The following is a 6,542-nucleotide window of genomic DNA, read 5'->3' on the forward strand; positions in this document are numbered from 1 at the left end:
GGCGGCCTAGGCCGGGGGGCCGCGTCCCCGCCTGCCGCCTCCCCGTTTCTGGGGCTGCACATCGCGTCACCGCCCAATTTCAGGTGAGAATCCCCGGCCTCCGCGCCCCGCCCTTCAGCCCGGACTGATCTGCTCAGGCTCCCCCCAGCCCCCAGCCTTCAACACACACACACACACACACACACGCGCGCGCGATAAATGAAACGAGAGGGCAGCCCGGTGATGGGGTCTCTTCCTTAGAGTCCCCAGAATCCTCCTCAGCCTCAAGTCCAGACTGATAGTCGCTGCATATCCATGATGTAGCTCCCTCCGCCATTCCATGTCCTAGCCTAGGAGATTCTGAGCTGAAATTAGAGGAGGGGACGCAGAGGCTGCTTTTTCTCCCCACTTGGGGATCTGGGGTTTGGGTTGAGACCCCAGAGAAGGCAGGAAGGCTGAGCTTTGCTTGTGCTCAATCCCAAGGCTTCTGAGTAGAGATGGGAGCAGGCAGAGGTGTCCCACGGGTCCCAGTTTCTTGGGACAACGGGCAACCTTGGTGCAGGAAGGAGGAAGTTGTGGGCCCCTCTCCCGGCACCGCCTGGCCAAAGGGGGCCTGACTCCCAGGCCAGGGCCCTCTGTGGATTTGGACAAGCCCTGCCTGACCTTGTCAGGTGTGTGCAGGTGCGAAAGGTTCAGTCTCAATCCAGAAATCCTAGGCTCTACCATGGGAAGGGGAATCTGGTTTGGACCGCCCAGGCATAGCCAGGGACACTGGAGGGTGAGAGTCCCTGGGAGGGTTTAGTACCCAGGCCTCTGGTCTGAGCTCCTCTTCACCCCTGTCCCTGCCCCCTATCTGGTGTTAGGCACCTGGGAGGTGGATTTCAGAGAGCTGGGCAGTGGGTGTCGTGGGGGAAAGGTTGATGTCCCTTCCCCGTAATCCCGGCCCCAGCTGGAGAGAAGGATAAGGCGGTGTAACTGCTCCAGAGCCTAGGAGGAGACCTAGACATATGGCCTTGTTTCTCCATCTAATGAGCTGGCGCTTTCCCCTCTCCTGGGGCTCCCACCCCAGTCAGGCCCCAGCTGGGCTCTGGCGCTAGCCCTTTTTCTTACCAAGGGGTTGCTGGCTCCCTGGTCCTCAGGTGGGCAGGGAACCCTGTGGATGTCTAATGGCATCATCAGGACTAGAAGTCTCCCCTGAGACCCTGAGCTGAGACAGGAAGAACAGAGAGAGGGGACCAGATGGAGGAGGCCAAGCCTGAACGCTTGAAGGCTGGAGCCTTTGTGAGTAGTACCTCAGAGTAATGAGGCCGAGGTCTGAGACTGACTCCACCTGGCATGACACACAAACAGGCGAACACTGCCTTCCTACCAGGAGGACCCGCTGCCGTAGAAGAGCATGGAGCTTAGAGGGACCTAAGCTCTACCTCTGCATGACCTGGGCAGGTTTTTGTCCTCTCTGAGTCCCATGTGTTAGGTGAACTAATTAATATTGATTCTTTAATATATGCCAAGATCATGCTTAACAAGTGTCAGGCCTCCATCTGTGCTGGCAGGCATTTATATAGCTCCTTACTGTTCAAAGCATTTTTCCAGTGCTGGCTCACTTAGCCCTCATAACCATGCTGGGTGTGGGAATCAGTCTGCCTATTTTATGGGGAGATTGAGATTCAGGAAGGCAGGGTGGCTTGCCCAAGCACCCCGAGGAAGTCAGAGCCTGAGGCCAGACTAGAACCCAGGTCTGTGTGTTCAATTCACTCTACCTCCAGGCCCTGCCTCTGGCCCAAAGGATGGCTTTGCCTCCCCTGCCCTCTCCAACAGGCAAGCCGTCATGGATACTTTAGTGAGAGGAGATGACAAGGTCGATACCAGCCAGCGAGTGTCCAGCCCTGGGCCAGGTGGACAAGGGTGGCAGTATGCCAAGGCTGAGGCGTGGGCCAGCTTTCCAGGACACTGTGGCCTGCCTGTGGAGACAAGGCCCGTGGGAATAATAAGAACAGTGTCTCCAGCCCCACATGGCCTGCCCCGCCTACTCCAGCAGCCCTCCCCGTCCTTTCCCTTATCCCGCCTCTCAGAGCTCTTAGCCCAGTTTGGTTTAACCCTGGTTGGTTACTGCTCTCTTGTGGCTCTTTGGTGGAGTCATGGATCCAACAGACCTGGGTTTGAGTTCTGGCTTAGCCTTCGTAGCTACGTGCCCTAAGACTGGGCAGTTAACCCCCCAAGCCTCTGTTTCTTCTCTATGTTGCCGGCTTTGGCCCCTGCCCTGCATAGGGCGGTCTTAAGACTTGGAGGAGACGACACATGTTGAGGGTTTCAAGGGCCGTGGAGAGCTTCATTCGTGCAGGGATGTTGTTGGTGTCGGTGCTGTTGTTGATATTAAGTGTGTGCACATGCTATTAAGTGGTGCCCCCGGCACCACTGTCAGCTTCCGGAGGCATAAGGAGTCAATACCTAAACTTCGGTTTGCCCAGTGCCCAGCACAGAGTAGGTGCTCAGTGATGCTTTATTGGTTTATTACTTAGTAAAGTATAAAATTGGACGCCACCTCCCTGGAGTACAGAGCATAACAGTTGTCAGAGTAAGCAGTGGCGAGTGCCGACACTGGGAAGCACTCAGCTTCGCTCAGGCCCTGTTCTGAGCACTTTCTGTGCAAGAGCATTTAGTTCCCACCAGAACTGTATAAACCAAGTACTGTTATTAGCCCGCTTTGCAGATGAAGAAACTGGGGCTTAAAGAGGTTAGATAAGTGGCAGAGCTGGGTTTGAACCCAGGTAGTCTGATTTCAGAGCCACCCTGAAAAGAGAGAGCCCCGGAATACTGGGGGAGAGCTGGTGGAAGGGGTAAGCATGGTGTGGACCTGGAGGGGTCAGGAACCTTTGTTTGTTGGTAGTTGGTTTGAATAAATATGTGGGGTTTTTTTTCTGATTATAGAAATGCTCCAACCAATTACTAATAATTTATCTCTGGCTATGGTATGGGGAAAGGATTTTCACTTATTTTGCATATTTCTCTGTTACTTCTTATTTTTACAAGTATAAATTATTCTGTAACATGTATAAATTATTATTAAAATTTAATATTAAAGTCATAGGATGTTCATTACAGACATCTCATTTTATTGCACTTCACAGTGTTTTTTGCGTTTTTTACAATTGAAGGTAAGACCCTTCACCAGCAAGAAGATTACAACTCATTGAAGTGCTCAAATAATGGTTAGCATTTTTTAGCAATAAAGTATTTTTAAATTAAGGTATGTACCTTGTTTTTTTAGACATAATGCTATTGCATACGTAGTAGACTATAGTATAGTGTAAGTATAACTTTTATATGCATTGGGAAACCAAACAATTCACGACACACTTTATTGCAATATTTATTTTATTGCGGTGATCTGGAACCGAACCCACAATCTCCAAGGTATGCCTATATAAAGAAAACTCCATAAGAGAATTTAGAAACTGATGCGATGGCTACATTGAGCTGGGTAGGTGGAAGGAAGGGGAGGGACAGTTGGATAGTCCATGTGGGAGAGACAGAAGATGCTCATGAAAAGTAAAGTAAACAGCCTGCCCTGGATTAATGGGTGAAAGAGACATTAGAAATCAGCTCATCAGAACCAACCTCCTCCCCTTTTACATTGGAGGAAGCAGAGAGGCTGAGTGGCTTACCCAAGAACACACAGCAAGTTAGTGGCAAAGCTGGACCAGAGCCCTGGCCTCATGACTCCTTGGATGGTAGTAATTTTACCCTACCACAGTGCCTCAGGGATGAGAGAGAGGTCACTGCGAGATGCAGGGACCTCCTTACTTATCTCTTCACAAGGGGACATGCTTGGCTAGTCCTTCATTCACTCAACAAACATTTGCACTTTGCCAAGCTCACCAGACAGACACTCCAGAGGCAGATATGGGTCCGGTCATCATGCAGGTGACGACACGGAGGGAAGTCAGAGAGAAAAGGCCTTACTAGATAGGCTGGTAGGTCCAGTAACTAAGGTCAGGAGCCTGGGGGTCAGTGGGTCAAGAAAGGGTCCTCCCAGCTCAGGCCTGGTGGGCAAGTGAGTCTCACCCAAAAAGGGAGGGATAAAAAAGGAAGGGGCAGCATAGGCGAAGGGGTGTCTGCACTCCCATCTGGCACGAGTGTGGGTAGCAGGGCATGCAGAACTTGAAGGCCATGTTGGGTCCCTGGCCTGTTCACCAACAAGCAGTGGGAACAGCGAGAGTTTAGGCGGGGAGGGACAGCATCGAATCAATGTCTTGGGAAGATCACTCTGGCTGCTAGGGAGGGAGTGGACGGGGAGGCAAGGAGATTGCTGGCCATCCTGCAGATAAGGAAGGCTGGGGGAGGACGTAGGAGGGTTCAGAGGGTGACCTGTTGGTGAGGGATCTGGTATAAGGAAGGAGGAAAGGCAGGAGTCCAGGATGATGCTAGGCCCCTTGGGGATATGGTACCCAATGGGAGAGGCTTAGGAGACAGGGAAGTGAAATTACTATTAGACCTGTTGAATATGAGATTAGTGGTCACTGGGGGACCCAGTTGGAAGACTCGAGCAGGCAGTTGGTTTGGGGTCTGGAGCTCATCAGAGAGAATCAGCTGGAGCCAAAGTCCCTGGGAGTCTCATCTTAGAGAGACGGCCACTGAAGCCTCAGAGAACATTGCTCCCCAGCAGAGAGGAGAGCGAAGGGAGCTGGCCCAGGACCGGGATGAGGAATGCCATCCCTGTGACTGTTTAGTCAGCCCCATTTTAATGGGCAGACAGGGGTGGAAAAGCTGTTGCTGCTGGAGGAGCCACCCCACCTGCAGCCCAATCCCTGGGCAGCCTCTCCTGGCCAGCTCTTGATGAACCTTCAGTGTGGGGACAGTGTTGATGTGTGTCACCCAGCCCAGACATGGCCAAGGCAGGATTTCCACCCCAGTTCTTTGATGTTCAGAGACTTAAAGTTGGTCTCTGGATTGTTAGGACTGGCTAGTTGAGGCTGGGGGCCCCAGTGGATTCCACAAATTGGGTCACCGACATCCCCACTAGGGGTTCTTACCCATTCTAGAATGCCATCTCTGTCTCCTGGCCTCACTCTTGTAGTCATTCAGAAAATCTCTAGGAGCATTGGCTATGGGTCTCGCCTTGCTCTGGCACTGGAGATGCACATGGTGCTGTCACAGAGCATCCAGTGCCACAAACAGTACTTCTTTTAATAGGCATTTATTTAGTGTTTACGATATACCGGGTCTTGGGCTTTGTGCACGAATTAGAGCAAGGATGGGGAGTAAGTGCCAGGGTGAATATGATGGCCTCTGCCCTCATATTCACAGCTCTGTAAGAGGGCAGGCAGCCCAGACCCAGGACTAGGAGCCTGGTGCCAGGCCAGTGTGACCTGGTGCAGAAAGTGTGTCATAGAGAGCTGAAGAGAAAAGATCTCCCCAGGTCTCACCACATCTCACAACCATGTCTGTGTTACTGTTTCTTTTTTTTTTTTTTTATGCCTACATCACCTGGTCTTCCTAGGTGGTCTCCCATCCAAGTACTAACCAGGCCCGACCCCGCTTAGCTTCCGAGATCATACCGGATCGGGCATGTTCAGGGTGGCATGGCCGTAGACTTACTGTTTCTTCCTGTGTGTAATTCATCACATGAAACCGTAAGGTCACACATTCTGTCTTTTTGCTCATTACATTAGTTGCTGTTTTCTACATCAATACACAGACTCCATAATGCTCGTCCGAAAGCCTGCATAATATTCCATCCACTGGATGGCCGCCATTTAAACAGCCTCCCAGTGCAGGGCTGCTTGGTTGTGTTTGGTTGTTTGCTGGTATGAGCAATACACATCCTTTTGTATAAGGTTTTCCATATGTGGGATTGTTTCTCAGAAGTTGAATCACCACATTCCAGAGTTCTTGCTGCTTATGGGCACCAAGGAGTTTAAACAGATTGGACACATTACAACCCAAAGTATGGATTTCGGATGTGTTTCTCAGGTTGGATTCAGTTTTCCATTAGTGATGACCCCAGTGTGGACATGGTCGGGAAGGGAATTCTAGACCAGAGGAACAAACCCAGCCTGGCCTGTGTCCACCCAGAGCTGGAGTGGGGTGGAGAGAAGGTTTGGAGGATACAGGTGGACCTGGCTCTCCCCACCCCGCTGTTTCAGCCAGACCCTTCTTCCCAGAGGCCTACACATTCTACTTCAGACTATGCCGGAGGTGGGGATACAGGAAGTTGAGTTGAAAGGGGACTGACTTAGAGATTTTCAAGGAGAAAATCTAGAAAGACCTGGGAACTCCAGTGGTTCATTCATTCAATGACATTTATTAAGTTAGGCACCACACATGTTGATCAAGAGAGACATGATCTAACCTTCATGAACCAACTGCCTCCAAAGGGAGCCTACTAGTGTTTGCAGAACCCAAAGGTAAAATTATGATGATCTGGAACCACCAGCAAGAGGGACTAGGAAGGCCAGTAGCGGGATCATTTGGCCCCGTCAGGGAGGTCAGAGAAGGCTTTAGTGAGGGAGCCTGTGGGGCAGGAGCCTAGAGAGTTGGGCGGTGGGGAGGTGGGGGCTGGG

At 51.4% G+C, this 6,542-nt stretch overlaps 1 protein-coding gene and 1 non-coding gene across 2 annotated transcripts in view; one reads left to right on the forward strand and one right to left on the reverse strand.

Annotated features, from left to right (window-relative positions):
• Positions 1 to 6,542, forward strand: part of MAPK8IP1 (mitogen-activated protein kinase 8 interacting protein 1) — a gene marked incomplete at its 5' end in the record, with an annotated part of 19,862 nt that continues 13,320 nt past the window's right edge. The window contains one exon of the mRNA XM_015586355.2: positions 1 to 83. Within this exon, the coding sequence (XP_015441841.1) occupies positions 1 to 83 (83 nt within the window). The remainder of the gene's footprint in view (positions 84 to 6,542) is intronic.
• LOC112476685 lies at positions 5,455 to 5,573 on the reverse strand. The gene has a single exon (XR_003045182.1). It is a non-coding gene; the product is annotated as a 5S ribosomal RNA (ribosomal RNA).

This window comes from Pteropus alecto, unplaced genomic scaffold (assembly GCF_000325575.1).
Source record: "Pteropus alecto unplaced genomic scaffold, ASM32557v1 scaffold71, whole genome shotgun sequence".
Lineage (NCBI taxonomy): Eukaryota > Metazoa > Chordata > Mammalia > Chiroptera > Pteropodidae > Pteropus > Pteropus alecto.